The 27,381-nt window shown below is 40.4% G+C and overlaps 1 protein-coding gene across 1 annotated transcript in view; it reads left to right on the top strand.

Annotated features, from left to right (window-relative positions):
- The window catches only part of EIF2B3 (eukaryotic translation initiation factor 2B subunit gamma), a 100,016-nt gene that overhangs the window by 2,809 nt on the left and 69,826 nt on the right, over window positions 1–27,381 (top strand). The window contains exons 2-4 of the mRNA XM_027649198.1: window positions 834–973; window positions 18,192–18,351; window positions 23,722–23,833. Coding sequence (XP_027504999.1) covers window positions 834–973; window positions 18,192–18,351; window positions 23,722–23,833 — 412 coding nt within the window. The remainder of the gene's footprint in view (window positions 1–833; window positions 974–18,191; window positions 18,352–23,721; window positions 23,834–27,381) is intronic.

Raw genomic sequence — 27,381 nt, 5'->3', positions numbered from 1 at the left:
TCTTGCCACAGGAACTTCTTAGGCTGAGGGCTGTATTATTTCCCATACTGCTCTGTTAAAATTCCATATGGAATACAATGTTATGGTGTTGGAGTTTTTTGGGAGGTGGGATGTTTTAATTGGAGGATTTTGACTGTTGCTTTTCCTTCCCGTTCTTGAGGCTGGTGGAAAAGGTTTCGTGTCATTTTGTTTTCTCAATCTTTTCTTTGCAGAGCTTCTGTTCTCACATTCTTCATTTTGGAAAATATGCTTTCATGCCACTGTTGATTTCCTTCAAATATGCATTTATCCTTTTTCTTTTGTAGATGGAATGAGCTTGTTGCTCACATATTACTCCACTCTCTTGCCAAGCTGATGCTGCGAAATAGCTTAACCATTGTATTGTAATGCTGTGGTTGGTGGTGTTGTCCACAGAGGATTACACAGGATCAGGGCAGCAAAAGACAGAGCTCTGAAGTGTTGGTGACATTAATGCAGGGGTCTCCTTGGTCTGTTTGAGGACAGATGGTTTGAGGTTGCTCACTAAGGATAGAGGTTTCTGTTCTGTCTTGCTAACAATTCATGCCACACATGCATGGGTCACTTTCAGTAACAACCTCCACCCACACAAAGCAGGAGAGATTGTTTTCATATTCATTAGGACTTTAATTTTCTTCTTCAAAAGTTGCTGCTGCCAAAAGAGCTCGGTTTTGGTTCGGTGTAGAACCCAGTCGTGTTACTCAAGCGTTTTGACAGTTCCATCAGCCTTTCTAAATAAAATAGTGTGTCCTGTTTGTGATCATATTATTTAGGTTTTTTTCTGCTTGGTCTCATCTCGCTTTCCTCTGTCCTAGAGGTCATTGTGATTACAAGGAAGGAAATCCAAAAGATGTTAAACTTGGACACAAAAATGAAGCTCGATTTCGTGTGCATCAGTGACAACATGGACATGGGTACAGCAGATTCCCTGAGGCATATTCACCAGAAAATTAAGGTATTGCTGTCTTTTATTGAACTTGACTGAGAGTTATTTGTTTATAATAATTTTTTTTGTTGTGTTTTAAGAGCGTACTGCACGTAACCAAATTTCCTGATCTTCAGAAGAGCTGAATTTTGTAAAGGTCACCTCATGGGGGAACTCAAACAAAGACTCTGAATGGCTGGAATTGACAGCTAGGAAGGCTGGAGCAGATCCAGCCTGGGCACTGGCTGCTTCTTAGTCAGTGTTAGCTTTCTGGCAGGGTAATTAAAAGGTTGTATTTGTTTACACAATTTTTTGATACAACGTGTGAGAGCTGTTGTCCACGCAGTGCTTGGGGAAGTAGTTCTGCACAGACATTCCTTGCTGTCTCAGCTTGGGCAATGTGAGGATGCCCAAAGAACTTCAGTTCTTGGCCCTGCCACGGGCTTGCCTGTGTTGTTGGGCCAGTGATTTGTGCTGTGCTTCAGTTTTCTGCTTTTCCTATGCTTTTGCTGGCCTGGTCATATGGTAAGCTCTTCGATAAACAGTGCCCAAATGTGATAAAGGGCTGCTGTTCGAATAAAACCACGAGTTTATAGAATTCTAATTTCCAGCTGCACAATTAAAACACTCCCATGTAAGGCAGAAATGCTGCTCGGAGCTCTTGCTGTGATCCTGGATGGAATTTTGTTTTTGTTGTTGTCATACACTTAATCTCTCTGATTTGTTCCCTGTCTGTTTAGGCCATCTTAGCCAAAATGACTATTTGTATAAATGTTGCAACAGAACATCAGTGAGCTGCTTAAGTCCTGAGGTGTCTTTTTGTCTTCAGGCTCTTTTTGAAGGTAATCAACTGCAGTGTAACAGGCTGTGTACTCCCAAGAGAAAGACTCCAGTTGAGACAAAGTGAAATTTCCTGGAAAATACGGGTGTGTAGGTGGCACAACGAGAGAGATTCTACAAGGAATTAATGCACAGACTAGAATAATTTCGAGGGCAAAGAGAATATATAAAACGAAAATCACAATCAACAAAATCAGTTTAACTGAACTGGATGTTTCTGTCACGAGAATTGTGCTCTGGCACGATGCAGTTTGGCACTATTTTTTAAACATCTGCATGCAGTAAGGAAATACCTCTGCACTGCAAAGTGGGACCCTGACCTTACAGTTCTGTTGCCTGATCAGCAATGAACTTTCCTGTCTGGGTGTCCCTCCTTTTGGCAATCCAGGCAGGTTTGCTTAGGGGGCCTGGGAGACAACAAGGAGAGTGTGTGTGAGTCAGAAAATAGTCTGTGTCTTCACAGGCGGCAGTGTTGATCTTCTGGTTATTTTTCAGAAAAAAGGCTTAGAGAAGATGTGAGGTAGCACTGAAAACCACATAAGTTTTCCTAAGTCAGATGCTGTGTATGAAGAGCAGCTGCTGCTTCTGCCCTTTTTATTCCATGTCTTGCTTGTCTGGGCACAGAGGACAAAGTGGTCTCTTATTTGAAAGAAGTCTATACTAAGTTCTTGAGCAGATTGCTGCACTGTGTATTTTGGAGTCATTCCTCTAGTAAATGCATACCACTGGTACACCTTTTACAGGGTATACCCTCTCCTGTGTGATAGAAGTGAGAGAACTCCAGAGCAGAGGTAGCTGAAAAGCTGCTGTATGTTGGCTGTGTTTGCGCTGTAGCGGCAGAGGGATCTTGCTGAAGAATGAGTTTCCCTGGTGAAAACAACTGCTGCTTGTGGCCATAGTTTGCTGCCAGGCTTTTTGCAACCCATGCAAAAAGTCTGATGAGAAGTTTTAAACTGGTTGCTGAAACTTAGTTGTTGCAAACTGAGTTAATTGCCCACAGACAGAAGAGCAAGTATGCTCAGTGAAAGTGAGGTAACGTGGCACAGGATAGACAACTTGCTTGTGTGCAATGCAAGCAACAGGGAGTAAAGCCAAGATTATAAATGCACAGTAAGAAATGTGTCAAAGGGTAGCTGAACTGCTGATCACAAATTCTGAGTTGTGCATTAAAGCACTCTAAAGCATAACATCTCATGACTTGCTGCCTTGTCTAGCATTTGACTGAGGGAGTCCCACTGGCTCAGCACTGCTGCTTGCTGTGCCTGCAGTTTCTGGCCTTTTTGTTATGTTGCACCTTTGTTAATTAAGCTTTATAATTTAAAGATTAGATGTCAAAAGATTAGACTTGCAGAATTGCAGTCAGTAGTAGCATGAGAGCAGGCATGTGCAAAACCTGTAAGGACCAAGGGAACGTAGTTTGCGTTGTTGTTTTATCCCTTTTTGGTGCTGGTGTTTTCGGGGGCAGATAAGGCTGTCATTCATAGTAGCAAGCAGCTGACTCTGCCAGTCTTACTCTTTCCTGGTTGTTCAGAAGTTCACGAGAGCAAAGGAAGGCTGTTCAAGTTTCTGTTTGCTGTTCACACAGGAATGTTTTTGACATCTTTGCTTCAAGAGTTGATATAGTAGATGCATGTTCTTTGCTCTATTGGAACTCTTCCTGTTATTTTTGGCTGTCTCAGCCTATACCTGATTGACAAGGTAGCAGCTTCATTAGGGTTTTCATGTTCATTACAAGTCTGAATGTATCCTTTTCTTCGATCTTGCATACAATAAAAATATTATGCTAAACTTAATTCCTAAAGGCACCTGCTTGAAAAATAGTGGAACAACGGAATACTTGGTCCTGTAAGTTTAACATTCTGGGTTCCTAGGCCTGGATGTCAGTCTGGCCTGTTCTTTACCAGTAGTTCTTTAATTAACTTACTTGGCTTGGTTTTATTAAACATTCACTTCTGGGGTCTGAATAGCAAACACCATTAACCAGTTTGTCCTCACAGCTCTGTGGCTGAGAACTGAGGCATAACAAGGTGAAGTGATTTACCTGGGATCATTTAAGAGGTTTGCACCAGTACTGGAAACTGGGCATCTGTCTCAAATCTCTTATGGTTTCATGCATTAGATCATCTTTCTATACTGTGTATATACTACGTACTCTGTTTCCCCACCTTGTGAAAGCCAGTAGGACAAGAGATTAAACACAGGTTGAAGCTCTTTGAAATGGAAACAGTTGAAGAATCTTCAGTAGATCTGCAGTCCAGTTTCTGAATGGCCAGTGTTGTGTTTTTTTCAGTGTGTGCTACTCTATGATTTTGAACAGATTCTCAGTTTGGGAATGTGTCAGTCTAAATATAAGTAACAGAAAAATGGTTTTGTAGCATATGATGTAGAAACTGATAAGGATTTTTTGTTGTTGTTGTTGCGTGTGTTTATATTAACAAATCAAAAAATGACACATCAATGTTTTACACTAAGTGCAGCACTTACAATTATGTTGTCAAAAAGCAAAAAGTGGGTATAGGACTTATTAATATATTTCTGAAATGTTTTGTTTTATACAGGGAGATGAAAAAATTTTAAGAACTTTGTGACAGCTATTGATCAGATCCTTTAATTGCTCTCCTGTGGATAATCCCATCATTGCCCTGAAATGCAGTTGGTTTCAGGATCCTGCTATAGTCTGTGTGCCTTATGACAGTTTCCATGGGTATCATTTTAATGTCCAGTCTTTGTTTTTTGGTACACTTTTAATATCACTGTCAGCTTTATTCTTTTGGCCCTTTAAGTTCCTAGTTTTCTGCTCATCTTTTGCAGGACTGCTAATGAATGGCTTTTCAAAATATGAAAATAAAGCTGTAAAGGCCTAATTCTTTTATTGTTTATTTATAGGATTGGAAGTGGTGCAACATAGACTGTACAGACTCACAGTTGATGGTACAACAATGCTCTTGTTGAACCGCAGCTTTACCACCATAGTGGTGTTTACTGGTCTTTGTCACCTCATGTTCTAGCCTAGACAGAGAAATAAGCCAGTCTTCGTGCCTCCAGGTTTGGATTGACAATCTTCCCTGGTCTTGAAGAGTGAAGAAAGCTCCCCTGTTCCACACGGGGCCTTGGCAAGAGCGTGGTGTATAGAGGAATTGAATGTATTTTGGAAGATGACAGTCTGCTCCTGTAGCTGAGTCAATTCATTACAGGAACATTGATTTTATTTATTTCAAATGCCTTCTGACTTCAGTTTTCTTTCAGTTGTTCACACATGCAATTATAATACAGTAATTCTGAAGTGATTTGCTTAGTGAAAACTTCAGTGCCTTTTGCGTTATTGCCCCACCTGCCACGTGGAAGTGAGACAGGTCCAGCAAGGCTTACAGGACACAAAAAGAGGCACTGCCATGGATTTGACTGCATGACTGTCAGCATTTGAAAAACTGCAAAGTAGTGGAAAAACCCTTTCAGTGAATCTGTTTAGGACAGTGAACAGTTATGATAAAACCAAGCAATTTTGATGGGTTGTAACAAGCTATGAATCAAGCAGTTGCACCCTTAGGTTCCAAATCTGTTAAAGCAGTACTCTCACCCAATTTATGTCTCTTTACAAGAATCATTGTCAATAATTACTTTGAAACTTCAGAAAATTATTTTTGTGTATTAAATGACAAAGTCATCTCTAAGTCTGTAATACATAAATACCACCTCATCCAATGTACATTAGCAAAGGCAGACTGGGAGCTCTTTAGGGCAGAATCTGTGCTTTCATTTGTCTCTGAAGGTCATCTTTTAGTCTCCTGCTTTGATGGAGACAATTTGCTTTTGTCTTAAACTATTATTTGCATTAAAGAATATTCTTGACCTGTCACGAAATGTTTGGAGGAAAAAAAAAGCAGTTAGCATAGGTGTAAAAAATTCTTTTTGTATGAAATATAAATCAAACTTTCCTTCATGAAATCTTGTTTTCCACATCCAGATTTTTTTCCTGTCACTTTCTGATTCTGCTCTCTTTAAATATCTTTCCTACTTCATCACTCAGGCTGTTACTGGTCACTGTTTCAGCCATTACAGGCATGGGAGGCATGTTGCCTTTGCATGCTTTGCTAAGCAGCCTGGAGAATCTGTACAGGGGAAGAAATAATAAGACCTGCTTTCTTAAGAGTTGGGTTCTTTAGAGGGTGGACTTTCATTAGGGACAAAAGAGCAAACCATTTGAATGTAAGAATGGCTTAATCTAGCCCTGAGCATGATGAGAAAACACTAATCTTGCTCTCTGGATTTGTCTTCAAATTTTCTCACCCATACTGCTTCAAGATTGAGGGGGTTTTAAACGTGATCAGTTTGGCATTTTTAGTAAAACAGTACATTGATCAAGCTACTATAAACTAAGGATGGTGTTGCAGGTGGACACAGCAGGTGCTAAGGTGTAATTTAATAACTTCCATGATCTTGGTTTTATTTATTTTTATTTAGCATCCTAAGATTGTTAATTGCCCAGAGCACTGTGGGAAGGGGGTCAGTGTAAGAGCTGTGGCTTTTCTTTAAAATCATGTAGAATTGCTTTCTCCTCAATAACTATCAGTAGCCCTTGTTTCTGGTTTTCATTGGTAAGCTGCACTGGCTGGAGCCTTCAGGTGAGTTGAATCTGAGTAATAGGGAAATGGGTAAAAAGCCTTGACAGTTTGTGGTGATACCTGATACACTTCCCAGCAAGGGAAGAGATATGAGTGCTGTCTGCTGCAGTCTGGGGTAGGAGATGATGCAGTTTTGTTTTGTAGGCCACTTGCCTTTCAGTGGTGATATTTTTTCATTAATGTGGGGAGTAACCTTTTTAAAAGTGAACTTATTTTGATGTTTCTTGAAATTTATGTGATGAAATCTCCTGGCTCGCTTAGGGAGGCTTTTCCTCTGTAACAGGTGTTGGTGGAGACACTTTTTTCAAATCATATTTTAAAGTCTTCTGGTACATCCTTTGGGGCTTTTTAGTGGGATCATTACCTCCAGTGTGTCCCTCTGTGACTTCTTCAGTCCAGATATATGTCTTCATTTATTTGACTTCTAATACCATTCTTAAAGGTCTTCTCTTGCAGTTTAGTAGACCTCCTCTGGATGATTTACAGGACCAGTATGCAAAATATATGTCTCATGAACCACCATGTTATAGCACAGTTATAGCACATAGACTTTGGGTGGTAACACAGAACTCATGATTTTGGGGATTAGAAACAAGAAATTTATAATAAGAGCCCAAGAGTAAATTGCAATATCTCAGAATGTACTAGTTGAAATAGGGGGCTGGTGAGCAGCCACTCTGATGGAGGAAAGAAAGGTAAGTGCAAGACTAGAATGTATCAGGTATTTTTTTTATGGTAGAGTTCAGAAATTAATACTATTTCTTAAAGCTTGAGAAATTTTTTTTGCCAGGATTACTGAACAGGTGTGGAACTCAAATGTATCAAATGTGGAACAAACACTAGAAAAGGAGATAAGATATTCAGAGTGAAGTATAATTGTGTTTAAATTTGCTATGAGAAAACATAGCCTGAAAACTACAGAAAGGTTTTAATCAGAGCAGAATAGGATTGTGAGAGAGCCTTCCAGGAGTAATCAAGACAAAAATCCTAGAGTGAGAATCTGTTTTGCTGTTGTACTTTAGTTTTTAAATGAACTAAGGAATTTGATCACTGGAACTGCAGGAGGCAAAACTCTGACTTAGTAAACTCCTTTGAGAACTGTGTTTCTGTGACCCTCTGCTTGTACCATCAGGCTGCTGGAGCCATTTTTGTGGGTTGTAGATTGTTGGTGAAAAAAATAAATGGCGAGGGGTGTCACTGTAGTTTACAAATGAGTTCCTCTGAAATTTAGGCATCTCTAATATTTGACCATTTTGTTTCCTGTGCTGAATTTTACCAGACCCACACAGCTGCTGTCTGGCACCACCTCCCAGGCTGGGGCCTCTCCAGGCAGCAGGTTGAGAGACCTGGTTAAATCATGCAGCCCTGTTTTAAACTGAAGGAGGAGGTGGATTGGATGTGCCTGGATCAAGCATTTATACTGAGTCTATATTATTTTCATCTTCTGTTAAGCATTTCTCTCCCTTGTGTCACTCAGCTCAGTATACTCCAGCCAGTGATTAAAATGTGGCATTCCAGCAGGGTAACAGCAATGGAACAATTTCATATTTTCCTTCCCTGATGAGCCCTTAGTTGTGTTAATGGAAGCCCTGACTAATATGGTGTGAATTAATCAGCTTGTCTTCTGCTGCTATCACTGCTGAGTGCCTGTGTGTGAAACTTTTCATCTCAGGTGGTCCACCTGGTTTTCGCAGTTTCAAAAAGTAAGATTAGAAAGCAACACAGCTCTTAAAAAGCAAAGCAAAACAAACCCTAAAAAGCTACCAGAAAAAGAAGAAGAAGAAAAACCAACTTCCTTTGAGCAAATAAACAAAGATTGAAACTCCGGATTCTCTCGGTATGTGCATCTTTGGGAGCCATGTTGTGGAAAGTGTGATGTCACGGTGGTGGTCTGGATGCTGCTGAGGGTCACTGATCCGTGGAGTCTTGGCGGGCATGGCTAAGCGCTCTGCTTCCTCTGCTGAAAAATCTCCTTTCCAAACACATGATGTAAGTAAGCTTGCTGTAACGGCTGGAAGATGGAATCTGAGTCCTTTCGGTACGACTGAGCAGAGTTTGGTGAGCGTGGAAAGAAAAACTTAAGTCCCCGTAATATAGGGTGATTTTTTTTTCTTCTTTTTTTTTTTTTTTGGTACTGTCCGTGGAAATAAAAAAACTAAATTAAATTCATTTGGAAGAGGCAAGATCTCTCTCTGTATACGAGCAAGACTGAACTAAATATTCATCTATTTTGAAATAGTAAAAAGGATTTAATAATTTTTTTTTTCGAGCACACCTGACAGCAAATATTGTTTATTTAAGTGTTTAAAACACAAATAAAAGTTGCTGTCCTGCTAGTTTTTCTGATTTTGCCTTTCACAGTGTTGTTAGTGGGAAAAGGAGATGTATCAGATGGCAGCTCACAGGATATGGAGTATTGTTTCCCTCTCTGCCTGTTGTAGAAAGCTACTACACTGAAGACACCAGACAAAATTTATTACAGCTTGGATACCCAAGTCCTATTCACAAAGCACAGCTGATTGTCTTAGAAAACAGCTAAACTGGCAGGTGCTCAGGCTGGCTGTATTGCTGTGGGGAATGATACAGCACTGCCTGACTCTGTGCTTGATGAATGTGTTCAGAGTTTCCTCTGAGGATTATTTTTCCTGGCAGGGTAAGAGTTAAAGAATCCAGCAGTTGGTGGGGGGTTTTGTTTGTTTGCTTGTTTTGTTGGGTTTGGTTTTTTTTAATCTTACCCAGCTTTATAAGAATATAGCTAATTAAATTATTTTGCTGCCCAGGTTTACTGTGGATAATGGCTAAACCATCAGAAATTTGAATAAGGCAATTAGCTCTGAAGGTTGGATCAAGAATGATTATTAGGGCATTTGCTATTCTGAACATTGTCAGCTAAAGAGGACGCCTTCCATCATACAAGCAGGCAAAAACCTGAGGTGTTTTGCAAGAAGAGTCATTGACAGACCTGAGATGCCTGTCAGTTTAATTGTTGTGTCTCCCACTGCATGTCCTTATCCTTTTCATGCTCCTGGGAACTCGAGGCCTGTGCTCATTATGTTAACCAGTACCTCTGGTTCCCATGTAGAAGTTAATGGTCAGCATATCTCCTGTATTACAGTGTGTGTTTTCATTTAGACCCTGTGTGGTTTCTGATGAATTACACAAATTCAGCCTATTCTAGTTGCAGACTTAGCAAGCCCTTTGCATATGTATATAGCTGAAGTAATTTGTTTAAAAGTGTCCTGGTAAAAATATTTTCCTATTTTTGTGAGCTACTACTAGTTTTCATTTTGGGGGAGTAAATAGCAGTGCTCATTTTGGTAAACCATCCTTCATTTTCCCTATTTAAAGTATATACAGCTGCCTTATGTAAATAACTTACTGTGTTTAAATCACGACATTGTGACAGCTGTAATGCCCACAACTGCCAGGAAAAGCCTCAGCCTCCTAGGAGAGAAGATCTATTAAGATCCAAACATGGGGAACATACACAAGTAGAAATCATGCAGCCTAGAAACAAAGTAAAAAAAGGGCTGTGGACAGCAAGGAAGGAACGTTATTCCAGAAAAATGTACAAGTAGCCTCCTTGCAGGCGGTATTCCTGAGTGAGTATTCGTGCCTGGGAAGAGAAAATGGAATTGTTTAGATCAAACACAGTTGCGTGTGTTAACCTAAGTACATAGTTCCAGTTATTGGGGAATGTGGGAGGGAGTAGATGCCAAACGTCAGCCCATGGAGTGACTGTGCTGGAGAGGGTTTTTCCCTGTGTCTGGTTTTGCAGCCTGGTACAGCAGTGTAACACTGATAACAGGAATGTGGTGCTGTGAGCAGCACAGGCTGTCCCAGAGGGTGTCACTTTGCTCAGCACTGCTTGTCTGTCACTGTTAAATTTAAAAATGGTGAAGATCAGTGGACTTGTGGTATGCCTGAAATTAAATTTTGCATTTTTGTCGTGTTATGTGGGAAACTCACATAGGTTATCTCATTTTTCCTTTGTTCTGTGCTGAAAAGGGAAAAACAAATGTGAGTTCAGATTTTCTTGAAGGGAATTTAGGCATTCCTCTGTAGTATAAATTCTGTTTGCTCCTTTGGGAAGATGGTGAAAATTCTAAATGTAGACTCATAGTGCTGCAAAAAGCAGTGGAGGTCTTGACATCTTTGTCATGTTTTTCTTACAGCAGCAGTTGCTGCAGACCAAATATCACTGGAAAAACTGGAGAGGTGCTAGGAGGAGAAGGTGGTATATTGTGTGGAGAATGGAATAGGAATCTACAGTTCATTACAGTGCTTTTATTTAATATAGCATGATTAGTTTTTATAGGAAAAAAACCCCCAACATTTGAACAAAGCCAATGGGGTTTCCCTCAGGTGGTTGTCACTCCTGTGCAGGCTGTGAGCAGTACCAGTGCCACTGAGCTGTGTCTCACAGAGCCTGTGCTTTGCAGAGCACATTAGTCTGGGGTTTCTTTTGAAGCAGAGTTGAAACTGGGTGTTGTGTAATGACTTGTTTTGACCTTGGAAAGAGTTTCACACCATTTTTTTTTAATTTAAGATCGTGCTGATAGTAGCTGCAGGATGGCAGAATGATTCCGGAGGACACATGCTGTATATGTTTTGGTTTTCATTTACTGTTTGGTTTGAGACTGCAAGGAACTATTATGATCCTCTAGTCTGTATGGCAATTTGCACCCAGTAATTAGGGCTATTAGCCCCAAAACTTATGGATGACTTAGTGAAAGTGTATCTGAAATAGAGCAAGACTTTCTTCATCTACCAGAACGTATGAATAGTCTATTACATCCTTTGATATTTTATTCCAGGTTATACTTATTCTTCCTTTTAACCCACTTTGTGTTTTATTCCTCCATTGAACACTGATTTCCCAGCCCCTGAATCCCATTGTGCCTGCTTTTTGTTGTGTTGCTGAGAGATCTGCAGCCCAGGTGATTGCAGACTGGGCAAAGCCCTTCTTTCCCTTCAATAAGTTGAGCCGGTTGAGCTCCTTCAGGACTACTTTTTATTATTATTGTGTGTATGACTACAGCACCTGACTGCCTAAGGCTCTGCTTACATTAAGTGTTAAGCCTGGGCTTGAGCTCTGGGCTTTGGCAGCAATCCTGCTGCGCTGCTGCTGTTGAGGTTGGAGCCCGACTGCCGCCTTCTCCTTTCTGCTCATATGAGACCAAGTCCAAGATCAGCTGCACAGCAGGTCTGGCAGTGCTGCCATCCAGGTAGTCCTGGAAACCTGCCTTCCAGGAATGGGAGTGACGAGGAGAGCGCCATTTGTTTCTGGAGTTCTTTCTGCATGGGAAGGAGGGAGCTGTTCGTGCACTGCTTTGAGCCAGGGGAGAATTTAGCTTGCCAGGCTCCGTGAACTGGCAAATTTGGGGTCTGGGTTCTGGGGTGCTTCCCTGAGCCTTAGCAGGCGCAATTCTTGTGCCATTGGTGCACGCTTTCTGGATGCCTTTAGATGGGAAAAGCAGTCTCCTCTGTGGCACACTCAGGATCTGGATGTAAACCCGGGAGGTGACTCTTGATCTTGGGTAAATGAGAGAGCCCAGTGAGATGAGATGAAATGTGTCAGTCCAGTGCCCCAGTGTACTGATAGCCTGACAATTGTCAGTGTTCTGCAAGTGTAAGGGTAGCAGATTTCTTTTATTAAAATAAAAAAAAGAGAAAAAGACAGCAGAGCCTAAAGCCAACATTCTTTAGAAGATAAAAATAGGTAGTAGAGCTGGCATCCTGGATTGATGTGAGGTAGATTTCCTAAATGCAAGACAAGTGGAAGGGATGGGCTGTTAAGGGAGGGTAAACAACTCGTAGAAAATGGAACCAGTGAGGAAGGCTGATGTGGTTGAAGGAGAAAGCTGGAAAAATTACTTCTGGAGTACTGCATAAGTAGGACAAAATTGAATTTGTTGACACCAGAGGACAAGATGGATTGCAAAACTTCTGTTCCAGACCAGGAGTTTCACAGTTCAGTAAGTGTCATAATATCAATGTCCTGCTTTGAAAACATCCTTACTAAGTTTACAAACTTGAGTTCATCTCTAAACTTCTGGGTTTGGTTGCTGAGAACTGTAAATTACCCTTTTCCACCCCACATGTCAGTTTGAGCATAGGTAATAAGACTTCCTTCTGGGAGGAGACAGGATGCCTTCCAGGCTTGAATATCTTTCCTGTTCCTAGCTTATATGTATGTAAATTAAAAAATATTGATTTTGGATGGTAGCTCTTGAGATACAAAGATAGCCTAAAATGGTGTTTTCATTGTATGATCCCATCTGATACAACGCAGAGGATGAGCCATATGATGGGACTGGGGTTAAGTCTCCTCCCCAGCTTCTGGCATCTTTCTTCCAACTTTCTTTGAGAAGATAAACAGTGATGCTGACAGGTTACGTGTGTGAAGGCATTCACATTGCCTTAAGATATCCTCAACCGATGAATTCAGGGCCATCCAAGAAATTAGAAGAGACTCCCTTGGCTCCCACACCAGACTTTTCTGTTTTCTCTTTTTTAAAGAAGGGAAAAAGAAGCCTCTTTCACATTGCACATTGTCTTTAAGAAAAAAAGGTTTCTTCCATCTTTTAATGAGGAGAGGTTGATGCTGGATTTTGGATTGAGGGACATTCTGTGCCTCAACTGTTCTCTGTCAGAAGAGCTATGAAGGTGCTGGTCTACAGCAAACTTGCTCTGCTGCAAGGTGAGAGCAGAGTGGGTAAATGCTTCATGTCTGCTAACAAAGTACTAAATCATGATTTTCTTCTCAATCTTAGTATCAAGGACATTACAAAAGCGGAGTGGGAATTCCCAGCCAAAGGCAGCCATGTCAGTTGGTGGCTAACAAGATCCTACAGACATCAAAAACTAAATGAGGTTCCCTGCTCCAGTTACAGCAACAGCCATAGAGCTTCAAAGAGGTCACAGGTGTGGAAATTGGAGGGCTCTTAATGGAGACTGAGATAAAAAGGGATTCTCTAAAGCTTTGGATGTAAGTTTCTGATCTGAAGAGTGGTGAGTAATGCAATTGCTGTGAGGTAGCTTTGGCTTTGCCTGGAGCACGCTAACAAGCAATCAAAATGCTTGCCCACAGCCAAACTGTTCTTTCCCTTTCCACTCTTTAGAATAATAAAAAGCATTACACACAAACCCACTGTTAATGCAACATGTGGGTGAAGTTCCAGGCTATTGTGTATAAAACCCAGTCTTATTTCCAGCAGTAATTATAACTTGTTCCTCTCTCCCCTCTTTGTATGGTGACACCGCAGGAAGTGATGCAAAGTTCTCTGTTTGTGCATGTGTTAACTTAAACTGAGTGTAGGAACAGTCTAATCTCCTGATTTTCTTTCTTTTCCTGTCAAAGTCTCAACTGTAATCATTTGCAACTGGAAGTTTTTAGCCTTTAACTTCAGTGTTTTGTCCATTTTCAGTTCTTTTAGGAGCTGGTTCTACTGCTTGTGGATGTCTTGCTTCTTTTCTGTTTATAATGCAGTCTGACATTTGTCTTTCTCTTTCTCTTGAGGCTGATTTCGTTCATATTAGAGGCTTCCTTGCAACACATGTTTTCTCATTTTCTAGTCTGCTATTTTTAAGGCCATCAGCAGTTTAGGCTATGAGGTCCTGCCCTTGTCTAAACTTGATAGAAAAAGCATAGTGAACACCACTAAAAATTTGTCATTTGCTGCCAGCTATCTGTGGTAACCTTGACATCTCCTGTTTGATCATAAGGGCTCCAGCAATAATTCCTGAATATAAAAGGGGTTTTAGCATTGCCTTTGTATGCAGGGTGTGAGAAAGTCCAAGGCTTTTTATTTATGCTGGTATATTACACCATATAATTGCATCCATCTTTTGATCTGTGGTATGAATTAGTTCCATTGAAAACATGTTTTCTATTTTTAAATTGGTTGTCTTGAACTGACTTCTTGAAACATTCTGCTTTTTAGTCTTGTTTTTGTGTAGATTTTCCATACTGTGCTTGGTTTAGTGTAATTGTTGACATGTTGGTTTTCAGTGTTTTTTCTTTACTGTTTTCTCTATTCTGTATAAATCTCTTGATGTTTTATGTTACACTGTTGTATTTATCCAGATCAGCTATGTAAGTTATTTCATAATATCTGACCATTTTACGAGTCAGAAACATTTGATGGTGAAGTCCTGTTAGCCAGTGTGGGAAGGGTAGAGTAGAGATTTGGGGGCCTTAAGTGCCATGTGCCTGTACTTGACTGAACTCTCTGTGTTGAGTGATCACTGGATTGGAAGCCCAGAGCTCCAATAATTCATGAAGTCAGTAGGGATGGAGAAGTATCTCCTTGAAACTCGGATCATAGGTGGGATGATCTGTACAGGACCCTGTTTTTCTCCACTGATCAGTAACCGAGTCTAAATTTTGAATTTGAAGAGTAAATTGTAAATCTGAGGTTAAAAGGGATTACTGAGGCCCGAGGTGACTCTACCAAGGAGCATCGAATTCTCCTTGTCTTTCTCATGGCTCTGTATGGCTGCTGCCTCCATATGAGTAGCACAGCAGTGTTTTCCTGTGTTCCCAAACCCAAAGTCGTTTGCTGTTCACTTATGATGCTTGATGACATTTTCACCTGCTCTGTACAGCAGCTTCAGGGGTAGAGCCCCCTGGTCTGTGACAAGGGCTCCTCTTTGTCACAGAAGTAGTAGACAAAACGGCACGAATGAAGTTTGGCAGAGCAGGAAAATGCCAGAAATTCCAAGCATTTGTTTCATGCCCCATCCATGAGATGGTCTTCCTTGAGTTAAGCCCCTTCCCTTGTCCTGCCCCTGGTTGTAATGGGTGTTGAGAGTGCATTTGTGCGTGCGTTTTTCTTCCTCTGCAGTTGTTCTGCTTGGGGTGTGTGCTTGCTGGGGTTTTTTTAATCAGTTCATGTTGATTCTTATCGTCTGTTTGTTTAATAGTTTGGGGTTGATGTAATCATTGTTACATGTATTTCATTAAGAGATGTATGTGTGTGTGTGTACTTAGGTGTTTGCATAATTCATGAAGTCAAGTATGTTCACATACCCCTTGTTAGCACATGAGTGCATGTAGTAAGTGCGTGCTTCTCTTCTTTGTATCCGTGGCTTGTTGGGAAAGGTGCACTGTATTTATTTGGCGTGTATATATGTAAAAAACCCACAAGCTCTACCATTTATTTTCTTTCTTCTACACCCACCCCAAAAACGTAAAGAAAAACACACACTTCTGCTAAGGTTCTAGGACGGTTTATTTTTTCATTCAGCCATTAGTTTATTCGTTCAGGAGTTGTACACTGGGAAAAAAAAGTGCATCCATTAGACAGTGAGGGCTTTATTTATGAGGGGGGTGGTGTTTCAAAGGGGAGGCTGTCAAGTCCCAAAAGAGCCTTTCATGGTGTATTCTCAGCGTGCTTCTGAGGCCACTGCTCTGCTCATCAGGAGGAGAGGCAGAAATGTGGGCTTTACAGAGCAACCGTGTGTTTCACTGGTCCCTGCGCTCACTGACGTTTATTTACATATTGGGAGAGTAAATGGGTAGAACAGATGGCAACCAGACATTTGGTGGTTCTGTTCCCGTATGCTCCTCAGGGGTCTTGCATTCAGTTTTTGCAAAAGGCTTGTCCTATAGTGAGGAGAAAAAACCCAGGAGCCTGGTCAGAACTATGAAACGCTTGTTGGGTTTTTGCGTTGGTGACAGATTAAAGCATTTAGTAAGATGTGAAATAATTACAAGGTTTGTTTAACAAGTCGAGATACTTGTTCCTTAGGACAAAACTGTTGGAGGGACTGTCTATCTCATTTTATTACTTATTTTCACCGCTGGAATGAATTCATTGAGAGTTGAAGCTGGCAATCTCTTCCTTCTGCAGAGTGAGTTTGAGAAGTACAGGTCTATTTATATGGGTCTTGAATACCTTTTGGCCTTTTCTACAAATATTGTAACTCATGTGTGCTCCTGTAAAAACAGAATATCTGAAAATTTTGCAGGATTTTCCAGGATATTTAATATGTGTTTCTTCACAGTTTACAGTTGTGAAGCGGGAGATTTACTTCCATACCAAGCTGAATTTTTTTCTTATTTTCTTTGTACACCCTGGAATGTTGGAGCAGGGCTGCTCCAGAGTGCTGGGCAACTTGCTGTAGAGGATTAGGTTGTTGTTTTTTTTTCCAGTGTGTGTATGTTGGTTTTTTTTAGAGAAGTGCTAATTAAAGCACTTTTCCTGGGCAAAACTCTAATATAAAATACACATTTTGAAAGTATATTAAAAGGAGTGATGCAAGTCAGGTTTTGAATGTGCAAAATTCTCAACCTGCACATTGTTCCTTCCTGTAAAGCAGCCAGGTGTTTCTCAGTAAAGTAGGGAGAAATCACATGAAAATTGAAGAGCTTGACCTTTTGCACAGCATGCCAAATCCAGCTCCAACAGTTTGTGACATGATGAATTCCAGTGCCTTATTGGTAAACACATGAAACTGCCTAGCATTTATAGGAGAACCTGTCAAATAATGTAAATTCCAGACCTGAGTTAGTCTCAACTACAATGTGAAATCTCCTAGTATTAGATAAAATCTGTAAACCAAACTTTTCTATAGTAAACCTTTCTGTAATGAGAGGTCAGTCCTGAAACAGTACTTTAAACCAAGATAGTTTTCAGAAGCTGATCCTCCATGGATTAACTCAGGTTTGGGAAAGTATTTTCTAGTGCCCTTCTTATTAAATATTGTCTTTTTAAAAGAGAAAACTAGGCAGCCATGTCACATTCTACAGGGAGGCTTACCATGGTAAATGGTAGCACAGAAAGTGAAAATGGTAAATGTCACGAAAGAAACACTGTCTTCTTGAGACACATTTAGAAGGTTGATCATTAACAAAAAGTGGAAACTTGCTACTTTTCTGTAGGCCATGCTGCACAAATATTATGTTAGGATTAGTTTAAATGAAAGTAATTGCTGAACTAGTAGGTTTTTGGCAGTATATTCCACAACCCACGTGAAATACAGAAAATTTTTTCTAAGTAAGAGGTTTTTAGCCAGATATATTGATAGTGTGCACTGTAATGAAACTGCCATGTCTCGCTCAATACGTGACAGTGTTTCTGTGATCTGTGAGCAGTTCTCTTAAATACTTGGTAAGGGACTTCAGAATCCTTTGAGATCAAAATTAAATACATTTAATGTTATTAAATAGAACCTAACTTCCTCTTTTTTTTCTTTTTTTTTTTTTTTATATGAGGTATTGCTGGTTTTAGGAAATGTATTTCTAAACTGAGCCCACCATCGCAGTGCAATTACTGAGTAAATCACATCCTAGATAGTCTTTGCTTTTTTTTGTCCCCCGATAAAATAACATAGTTTAAATATCTTTTCCAGTGGTTTGTAGCCAGATGCAAAGTCAGCTAAAAAAGATTTCTTCAGAAAGGTTTCTTTTCTACATCATTATATAACTAAAAGTAGCTGTTGATAATACTGCAGAATTTCATGTCAGTCTTGAAAGCCATGGCTTCTGTGTCCTTAGAAGCAGACGAGGACAGTTTAGATGGTCACATATTCTTTATGGTCCAGAGCTGGATAAGCATTAACCAAACAACAGTAACAGCAGGACTCAAGAAAAGTGCACTGGTAAAAACCAGGAGCTGTTTTTGTCAGGGTGTGGCAGACCTTGTGTTTTTTGTAGGTTAAAAAAAAAAAAGAAGAAGAAAGAAGTTAATGTGTGTATTTGTTGTTGGGTCCTCAAATGCTAATCCATATGTGGTCATTTGTATCTCTGAAGGGCTTGGGTTTTTTTTCTTCTTTGACAGACTGATGTCTTGGTGTTGAGCTGCGATCTGATCACAGATGTTGATTTATATAAAGTTGTGGATCTTTTTCGCACGCATGATGCTACTCTCTCCATGTTGATGAAGAAAACTCATGAACCAACAGAAGTGGTACCAGGACAGAAAGGGAAGAAAAAGCCAGGTATGTAGATAGGAATACATATTTATTAGTAACTTATAGAGAAACCACTGGTATGTATGATATGTTTAGTTACCAATCCCAGAGCAAAAGAAAGAAAAGAGGTACAGATACCCTGTTTTTCCTCAGATTCCCTGATGAGGGTGTGGCTTGGTTTTTTCCAGCTCAGAATTAAGTATTAGACTCGTGTAATCTTGCAGGCTCTGATCCAAAGCTCACAAGAGTTAAGGGAAAAGCTCCAGGTGACTTCAGTGAGTTTTGGATGAAACCCTGAATTTTTGTTACATATGAACATTAAAACCGTTAGGTTTTTCAAGAGCACTAAACATCAGCCAGATTATAGCTGGGAATTTTACCACTGACTGTAGGGACCAGCACTAGGTGGGTAACAAATGCTTCTAGAAATTCTCCCCTCTTGTGGTATGTACTGAATTACTCTTCTGAAATCACATCCAGGAGCCTCTTGCTAGGCAAAACTCCCACTGATTTCAAGGACTTGGTTAGATGCTTATCTTGTCCCTCTTACCATAATATCTTAGTGCCTTGTAATCTCTAATGTATCTGTTCTCACAACACTGCTGTAAGGCAGAGCAGGGCTATTATGCCCGTTTTACTTACATGCTGAAAGTACTAAATACCACACAGTTGTTCCCACACCAAACCTCTCATTTTCTTTCAAATTGCTGAGCCTCAATTATTGCCAGTTTAGTGGGTCCTGGTCGGTGATTAAAGCTCAGAGGCATTACAGGAATACGAATAAGAAAGTGTACCTTCAAACTGTTTGAGAGAGGAGTGAAATGCAAGCCAACAGTTGGACTACGTGTGTGTCTGAAAGTGGAGGAAATGTGTTTTAAAAGAAAGCTGCTTAGACTCTGCATGAAAAGATTTTTCTGGAGCGAAGTGTAAGGTTAGTAGGGCTGAAAGCATTTAGTACTTGGACTCTCAAACAGCTCTAAACCCCCCTATTTTTGAAAAGGCAATCTAAGTGCTAATGGCACATAAAACATTGACAAGAGCACTGCTACAGCCACAGAGTTGAGCATTCAGGAGCTGTAAACTAATGGGTCTGTGGTTAAACATCATAGAGCCGCCCAGCAAGTGAGCTCTGAGCACACAGGGTGGGGCAAGGAGGTCTGTGAGGATAAACAAGATCATCTGAAGACTCTTTGCAAATATAAACACATCACTTTGTATGTGCATTCTTTTGTTGCTTGTTTTTTATGTCTGTGTGCCTGACTTCGTAGCAGGTCTCTTCCTAGATGACTTGTTAAAATTTGTGAATGGTTTCTCAGATCTGTAAAAGACAAACTTGAAAAGACTAAAATTCCATTATGTAAAAGTGTTTTACCACCCCTGGTGTTTTATTGTGGGGCTTGATGCTAAGGTCTCCTACCCAAAGCTACTCTGCTTGAGCTGTCATGGCCAGCACTAGTGATGTGTTTTCTGTGAACTGCCTCAGATGAGACATGAACCCTACCAGACCTTTTTCAGTCATTAGCTAAAAGCAGGGGAGTGCCAAGACAAGAATTTTAGGTTCTTCTCCAGGTTCTGGAGGAGGGCAGTATGTTTTAGAGAGCACCAGACCCTTCTGCCTTTCATTCCTGCTTGACTGAATGTACCCTATTGCTGCCAACACTGTCCTAGCTCATCTCCCTCTCTCTTCCCGTGCTGGCCTCTTGCCACCACCAACCTCCATTCTTGTTGTCTTTGCTTGGTTTCCTCCTTCAAGGATCCTTGTCAAGAGCCCAGCTTCTCTTTGTCATATATTACTCTTTTACTACCAGTTCCATTCTCTCTTCTGCTTCTGACTTCTTGTCTTGATCTGCTTCATTTATCTGCCTACAGTGACCTGTTTTCTTCTAATTCCTGTCTCTCTGGTTTAGTGTCCTTTCAGACAGTCTCAGTTCCACTAGTTTTCAGGGACTGCTTTCTCTCCCTTCAAGCCCGTCTGGCAGAATCCTTGTTTTTATGTTTTTCTTTCCCTTCACCCTTGTGAGCTTATGAGTTTTATTTCCTTGTAAAAAACAGGTTGCAAAAAAGGCAGCAGATTAAGCTGTTTCCCCAGGAGCAGTCATCACAACGTGGCTGTGGAACCTCGTGGCTTGTGTGCTTTTCTTGTACCACAGAAAGCTTTAGGTAGCACCTGCTATTTGATCAGTCCTAGGAGCTGAGGCGTTGGAACAACCTATTCTTAAGAACAGAGTGCACAGAAACTTTTGCAGCAAAAATAGAAGTCTAGAGAAGAGTACAGCGTGTGAACCTGCAGTTTTTCAAAGACCAGTCAGAGCTTTTCCAGGGAAGGGCCACCAAACCATTTCAGCTTATGCTAAACCCTCTTTTTTTTCCTTTAGCCTTAGAAGCAGCTGAATGGTTTTCACTGAAGTTTCTCAAATGTTTCTCTTAGGGCAGGCATCTGGCATTGGAAATTTCATCCCAGACAGTTAAAACTTGGTGAAGCTTATAAGGAACTGAAGACAAGAGATGAATGTGGAGTATGTTAGGCAGTTTTTCATAGCACGTGGCACTGTTAGCTTTCTCTAAGTCATGACACATCTATATTTCTATGTACTTGCACTGTACTGTTGAAATGTTTGTATTAGGAAATGGATATTATTGAACATTCAAGAACTGTGATATAAGGAGCAGTTTTTAAATTAACATTAATTGCAGTGTTAAGTGCTGTAAATTTGTACTGATGCTTTCCTGAAATGTTTGACTCGGCTGCAAATTACAGGGTCAAGTTCATTGGCTTTTACATTTAGGGGATCATATATTGACAATAATCATCTCATTGGCTTTTTTAATTGAGCAATAAGAGGCATGGCCATAGAAAAAAACCACAACACTGAAGTGCTAGTGAATGACAGTAACCCAAATAAACAGAGAATGTCAGGAATTCAGACACCCAGAATGGAGCCGTGTGCTTAAAGATGGCTTGCAAGGGATTGTGTAGAAAACAGTGTCTGAACCTTTCTGTGTATAAAGAAAGGCAGAAAAGATGGGGATGGTGACTCTTTCCTGCTTATTTTTCTTGTCTTGAAAGCAGCAGGCATGTCATCACTGGTATTCCCTGTGTTTGCCAGAAGACCTCTTGGTGGTCTTCTTTAACTGAAAGGGTGGGGATACTGAATCTTGAACAAGGGTGTCTTTTTTTTCAAGTGTCAATTAATTGTGTTTGATTAAAAAGCGTTTTAGAAAATCTGACTGAAATTTATTTCTTCTCATCACTGAATTGCTCAACTTTCTCTTGTGATGTCATGATTTCTTTAGATCGCTAAAGCCCTTAAAACTGATGAGGATCTAATTTCTACAGTAATTAATAAATTGCAGTATCAGTGTCAAATCCTTATTTATTTATCATGAGGAGGCTAAACACATCCTGCATTCCATTTCCATATTTTAAATGATTTTTTGAAAGTTACTGTTGCTGCAGCTTTAACATTTTTCTCATACTTTCCTTGAAGGAATTTTGTACGCTAGTTACGTATTCATTCTTCCATTTATTTTTTCTTCACTAAGTAAGGCCAGTGGGATTTGAAACAGCACTCTTGTATCTCAGGATAATTGATTTTAGTAGTAAGTTTTGCCTTTTTTAAATTACAAAAGTAATGCTAGTTATTGCCAGTGTACAGGGAAAAACCTGACCTGGCATCTCCTACAAAAAAACCCCACAGTGTGTTCTCATGGCTTCACTGCTTGTTTCTTATCTATCCACACAAGCAAGAGAAACCGGTTTGGTGTCAGTCATGTACCTGGTCCTGTTCTCATCAAGCAGGTTTTTTCCCCTTTTTCTTGTTGCAGAGGGTTTTGCTATGGCAGTGCAATATATTATGTTACTGTAGGAACAACCAGGAGATGGGCAGGCAGGACCTGAACTTTGAGAGAAGTGTTGGTACCTCGATGGAAGAAAATTGGTCACTGTTGTGTTTCTGGGCTGTCAGGAGACCCCATTTAGGTGGCAGAGGCCACCTAATTAGGGGTTAATTAGCCCCTACTCTCAAACTTCATCGCCCTCCATAGCATGAGAATTGGCACTGCTTTAGAGACTTATTTCTGAGTTTTTACAGCGAGTGAGCTTTGTCGTAAGTGTACTTAATTTGTCATAGTGTTACATGCTCGGGCCTATTTTTGTACTTCTCTGCTGTATGATTAATTTCTGAGAAGGGTTGGGGGATTTTCTGAAGAGGCTGTGCTTGATCACTTGGATCAAAGACTGCCACAGGAGAACTTTAGACAGCTGCATAGGTCTGACTGTGGTTGATAGTGGTTATTGCTATGGTAACTCTGAAAGAATAAGTAAAAGTAAAACCCAAGGGATGGGGCTGAATTGGGAAAAATAAGGTTAAAAATAGTTTGCCTGAAAAAGATCTTAGAGAATTAGCTACTTCTAGGCCATGCTGTTACTCCAGCGTGGTTAAAGGCTTAGAACTTAGGAGATCAAATATTTGCCGGTTTGGCCCAAAGAAAGTATTTAGTGGGAGAAAAGAGATTTTTGTTAGAACTGTACCATGGCTTTCTTGTACAGCCTTGGCTCTGTAAAAATCGATATATAGATGCCACCAGAGTGATGGTTCATACTACAAAGTGAAAACTAGAATAAACTGCCACCACTGTATTCAGATGTTGTGGAAAACTGTTCAAAACCAAGTGCTTTACATTTCAGTAGACCAAAGTGCCTGTTGATGCACAGCCACTGATTGCAGGAGACTGGGATTGCCACAATAATATGTGGGACTGTTAGGTATTCTCTTGCTGGGCAGTTTTATAAATAGATATTTAAACCAAGTTAACTGACCCAGAAACATCTGTGATAGAAGTCTTAGAATCTGTGCTTTTGTGTCTGTTTGTGATTTAGGTTTGCTATTGCTATTAGTATTTATCTGAAATAGATGAGTTGCAAAATATTTGTGTCTTAACTGAAATCATAATCCTCTCCAGACCACCTAATTCCAGTGTGGAGTGGCTTATGATGAGGAAGAAGCAGTTGGATTTTGAAGAACTTGCTGCTTGCCTTGGATTTGTTGTTGTGTAAATTCAAGTGGCAGAGGTTTTTTATTTAAAAAAATTTAAAAAGAGAGGGAAGGAAAGCACAGCTCAAAATCATGTTGCTTGTAAGGACCTGCAGTTGGCATCTTCATAAAAAGAATACAAAAAACTTGCAGAGCCAATGTTTTCAATGTCTTGATGTGTATCAGCTACCCTGACTGAAAAGAAGTTGGAAGAGTTATCCATAATATTTATTAAATTCATTTATTTGCTGGGATAGTCTGAAACGTAGTATTTCATATTTTGGGGGTGGTTGGTGGTCCAGTTTGTCTTTACAGCTTGCATTAAAGTGGGGTTATATAATGATTATTTGATTTTCTACTTCAGTGGAGCAGCGTGACTTCATTGGAGTGGATGACACAGGAAAAAGATTGCTCTTCATGGCTAATGAAGCTGACTTGGATGAAGAACTTGTCATTAAAAGATCCATCCTTCAGAAGTAAGCTCATGAGTCCTTGTAATAGAAACTGAACTTGGAATGGGGTAAAATAACTGTGTACTAGAAGTGGTGGTTAAAGTAGGATGGGAAGGGAACAGGCAAAGCAGCTTTTGCAGTATTCAGGGAGCAGTATTTTATTATTTGTTACATCATTACAACCAATTGGTAGGCTTTTCTTACACCTTGATTGTGAAAAATTCCAGGGAAAGAAAAGGAATTCATGAAAAGGTAACTCTTCTTGAAATGAAACCTACAGTACAGATACAGTTTAGATTCAGACATCCTGAAGTGTTAGACCTATGTCCATAAATGAAATGCTGGTCTCATTGTTTGAATCCCAGATGGATTTGCAGAGTATCCATGCAGGGCTCTCAGGATTTCATGACCCTATTCTGCATAAAGGGCACAAAAGCACAGCTGTCCTTGCAGGCCCAAAAAGTTTCATTAGAGAATGCATGTTATATCCACCATTAAACTGCACTGGGGACTTGGATGAATTTATTAAATATGTCAGACCAGCTGAGCTTCCTGCACAGCATAATTCATATCCATTAGTAGGAGAAGGAAGGATGACTTCTTGTTCTTTACAGTCTTCTGTACAGCGATTTTAGCTTCCTCGGGCACACGTCTGATGTTCTCTGTGGAAAGCTCTGCTGCCTCCTTGAGAGGCCAACCTTTGTAATCTGTCCCAGGCTGACAGTCAGATATTCACCTCTGTGAGATGAGACACCTGTGGGACAGCCATTTGAGAGCTGGGAATTCATCCATGTGGACCTTTTAATTCAAGGATACGGACATCTGGGGGCTGCTGTCAGATAAATCTCTGCTGTGAAAATGCCTCTGGTGTGTGCTGTAGGCCACAGCTCAGTGTAATCTTTCCTTGAACATCCCGCTACCAGATGTGAGGGAGCTGCTCTGTGCCCATGGAAAGAAGACCCCTCTTCTGCCCAAGTTTAAGGATTGCCTTAGAAGAGAGGTGATCAAGAGTGGGCCCTGTTAACTGCTGTGGTGGAAAGAGCCTGTCCCAGCATGTTTCTGCTGGCTCTTTCCTGCGTTTTTCTTGGACATGGCAGGGACCAAGCTGCAGGCAAACCTTGTGCACATACACAGCAGCTGATTTGCATAGAGTAGGAAATTCATTACTGTTGTATTCTGGGGTTTTTTTGCAAATGAAATCTAATAGATCTATTTTGGGCTACGGAGGAATATTATATCTACTGTTAGTGACAAGCTTGTCTTTATGGCTTGCCCCTGACACTAGCGGGTGGCTGTGGTATAATGACTTAGAAATTGCTGTAACATGTGTGACCTTAGTTGACCCCTGATTTTACAGGTTCATCTAACCAGAGAATTCTCATTCCTATAGCTAAATTAATCAGGCTTTATCCTTCAGGCTAAACTTTGCCCTCGGGAGCACCTGTTCAGTTACATTGTCTTCAGCAGATCTTCTTGAGCGTAACTGTTTGGGATTTGGTAAATGGAGTGTTGGTGATATACAGATGGGATAAAAATCTGTGTCTCCCTGTCTTTCTTACATTTCCACAGCTATGAAAGCTAATGTAAAGCATTAGCCACCCTCTAAGTAAAGCCAAAAGGTGATAGACAGGATAGTCTAGAAGAACAAAGAGGAAAGATCTGCTTTCCTCTAAGTGCTAAAAAGAAGGGAAAAAGAATAAAAAAGATGCTTTGAAGCATCAGGCAGAAGTATTGGGCCAGTATCCACATGGGTGAGCCTCTGACATATTAAACTGCCTACTGTGCATGCTGGTGTGCTCTCTGTGCTTTACAGCTGCCATCTTGGAGAAGCTCTGAGGGAAGCAAAATAGTATGTGGAAAGTGTCAAATATTTTCAATTGAGGCAAATCCAGGGAAGCAACAACTGTGGGAGCTCTAAGAAGACAAAGTGTTGGCAGCTAAGGATGTTTTAACCACTGTGTTGTCTAGACCTGCTCAAGCTCTGACTTTCTCATGTGAGAAACAAGAGAAACAAAAGCGACGCTTAAAACAATCTTTGAAGTCTTTTTTTAATACATCATAGTAAAACAAGGAGAGAAGAAAAAAAAAGGGAAACAAAAAAGCAAGCCCAATCTCGTTTTCTTCATGGATCACTTGAAGTGACTGACTTTCAGCTGCCATGTTGGCTGTTTCTTGATCTTTGGACTTTGTTTTGATGAAATAACAGACTTTGTGGCAATATGGTGGGAGAATTTCCAGTACACTCATTCATTCCTCTGTAAAATACAATAGACATCTTGAGGCTGTTGCTTTTGTTTGTTTTGCTTTTAATGGTCCCTTTGAAGGGTTATAGTGGTCTTGTTACATGAACTCTAGAACTCCTCCAGTGCTTGTTTTGTTCTTCAGATCCTTTTTCTATTTTCTTTTTTCTCTCTCTTTTTAAGGAGGGGAGTGGATGGAGGGACAGGGAGGGAGTGGTGAAAGGAATGGGAAGAGGGAAGATGAACTTTTCTTTAAAGCTAGGAGTCTTGTTACTGGTAAAAAATCTAGATCCCATACAGAAATGGTTCAAAGGGCCTTTGGCTTCCCTTCCTCACAGGAGGGAAGTTGTGTTGACAAAACATCCAAAGCTGTAGAACGCTAATTTAAATCCTTGAAGAAAAACCTTTTTCCTGACCTTTGCCTTCTTCCTATCATTGGATTTCACGCTCTTCACTTTCCTGCCATAAAAGAGCAGCTGGTGGGGAGGGACAGGGGAAAACATACATTCTCCTGAGTACCTGTTGAGTATTAAATATTTATTTGCTCTTGACTCAGGCATTTTGTAATAATGAAAGTGTTACAGAGTGAAACGTTTTAATGGGATTTCTAAGCTTATGGTATAAGCTGTTATTCTCTTTCTCAGTTTGGTTAGGATTTCTTTTCCAGATTTGTTATTTTGATTTGTGTTGTGGTTTTGTAAGTCGTGGATAGCCATTTTGGGTTTGGGATTGCCTCTCCTTGTTACACCACAGAAGAGATTTTGCACAAAAGGATTTTGCTCCTTTGCTTGCCAGAGAAAATCTGGCAAAGCTTTCCATTCAGCTGTTAAAATTATCGTTTATTTTCCCTGTGCTTTTAATCACCCTGATGACAAGTCCCACAGGTAGCATCCTCCCTTAGTAAACAAATGGAAAACAATATCAAATACATCCATCCAGGCACGTTTTGGTGTGCATCAGATGGGCCAAGAAGACAAATTTATTGGTGGTACCTAGAGAGACTAAAGCTGCTGGGGAAAGCATTTTCAAGGAAATGGTTCCCTGTTTGGATAATGAGAGCTTATAAAAAGCCCTGAACAGCCTGTGCATGTCATTCACTTTGGCAAATAGCTGCAAGATGAGATACTAGAATGAAAGAAATACAGTTTGGGGAAGTTTCAGAGCCAACTTAGGGCCCTTTGAAGAGAAAAAAAATAAAGTTATGTGCTCATCCCTGGAGCCTGGTTTTGCCAGTGACATCTCTCTGACTTGGGTCTTGACAGGATGAAGGAGTGAGGAAATGATGAGAATTCCATAGCTGCTGCCTCTGCTTTGGGAGGGGGCAAAGGTATT

Source organism: Corapipo altera, unplaced genomic scaffold (assembly GCF_003945725.1).
Source record: "Corapipo altera isolate COAL_440 unplaced genomic scaffold, ASM394572v1 112, whole genome shotgun sequence".
NCBI lineage: Eukaryota > Metazoa > Chordata > Aves > Passeriformes > Pipridae > Corapipo > Corapipo altera.
This window is presented reverse-complemented; position numbering and strand designations above follow the sequence as displayed.